The sequence below is a fragment of the Alligator sinensis genome, unplaced genomic scaffold, assembly GCF_000455745.1.
Source record: "Alligator sinensis unplaced genomic scaffold, ASM45574v1 scaffold131_1, whole genome shotgun sequence".
Taxonomy (NCBI): domain Eukaryota; kingdom Metazoa; phylum Chordata; order Crocodylia; family Alligatoridae; genus Alligator; species Alligator sinensis.
In genome coordinates this window covers 6,804,096-6,805,351 of record NW_005841830.1, presented here as the reverse complement: position 1 = coordinate 6,805,351, position 1,256 = coordinate 6,804,096, and the positions used below count along the sequence as shown (strand labels likewise).

Here is a 1,256-nt window from a genome sequence, read left to right as displayed (position 1 = left end):
CGCGGGGCTCCCCCCGCAGCAGGGCAGCCGAGCGGCTCCGGCCTCAAGCTGCGGACCCTATTCCTGCTCCCGGGGCCCGTGCGGGCCCCTACGTCCTGGCTCAAGACACGTTCAAAGCACACACTGCCCTGCGCTCAGCAGCTCGGCCCCACTAGGCCTGCAGGACACGGCCCTATTTGAGTGCAAGAGAAAGCCCGGCCCGAGCTGTGTGGATCCCCCTCGCCCGACCTGCCAGACTAGGGAATGCGGGGAGGTGTCTCTGCAGCCGGCGAAGCTTTCAGCGCGGCCTGCCCTGCCTGGGGCCTCAGGATCCCCGCTGCGCTCCCTCTCCCCTCCTGCCTGTCCTTCTCCCCCCTCGCAAGCCGGGCACTACGCACTTGAAGCCATCCCGCTGCCCTCGGCACTGCAGGGCACCCCCCTCCCCCAGCGCGGGGCCGACACCCGCCAGGCTACAGGTTCGAGCCCTGCCTGGAGCAGGCGAAGTCCCGTCCAGCCCGGGAGCACCTTTTCAGCCCAGCCCGAGGTCCCTTCCAACCTGGCTTTTTGCTAGGAGCCCCTTTTTAGCCCAGTCCAAGCCTGGGTTTTCCCAGGAGCACTTTTTTAGCCCAGCCCAAGGTCCCTTCCAACTTGGCTTTTCCCTAGGAGCCCGTTCTTAGCCCAGCTCAAGCCTGGCTTTTCCTGGGAGTACTCTGTTAGCCCAGCAGCTGGGCGGCGAGGCCACGGGGTCCCTGCGCCGATGGGGGCCGCGGGGTAGCAGCAGCAGGGGTGGCGGTACTTACTCGTACCTTTCCTTGGCCTCGGCCGCCCGGTCTCGCTGCCGCCGGTTTTTGAACCAGTTGCTGACCTGGGTGGTGGTGAGGCCGGTGGCCTCGGCCAGCTCGCGCTTCTCGCGGGGGGACGGGTAGGGGTTGTGCGCGTACCACTCGCGCAGCACGCTGCGGCTCTTCTCCTTGAAGCAGTAGCTGGTCTCCTCGCCGTCCCAGATGGAGCGGGGCAGGGGGAACTTGCGGCGCACGCGGTACTTGCCCACCGCCCCGAGGGGCCGCCCCCGCAGCTTCTCCGCCTCGATGTAGTGCGCCTTGAGCCAGAGCTGCTGCAGCTTGGGGTGGTTGTGCGCCGAGAACTGGTGGCTCTCCAGGATCTTGTAGAGCTCGCGGAAGTTGCCCCGGTGGAAAGCCACCACGGCCTTGGCCTTGAGCACGCTCTCGTTCTTGTGGAGGTGCTCGCAGGCGGGCAGCGCACCGAGGAACCGGCCC

At 67.6% G+C, this 1,256-nt stretch overlaps 1 protein-coding gene across 1 annotated transcript in view; it reads right to left on the bottom strand.

Moving 5' to 3' along the window:
- Window positions 1–1,255, bottom strand: part of SIX2 (SIX homeobox 2) — a gene marked incomplete at its 5' end in the record, with an annotated part of 4,316 nt that extends 3,061 nt beyond the window's left edge. The window contains one exon of the mRNA XM_006014758.2: window positions 780–1,255. Within this exon, the coding sequence (XP_006014820.1) occupies window positions 780–1,255 (476 nt within the window). The remainder of the gene's footprint in view (window positions 1–779) is intronic.
- Window position 1,256: the final 1 nt, after the last annotated feature.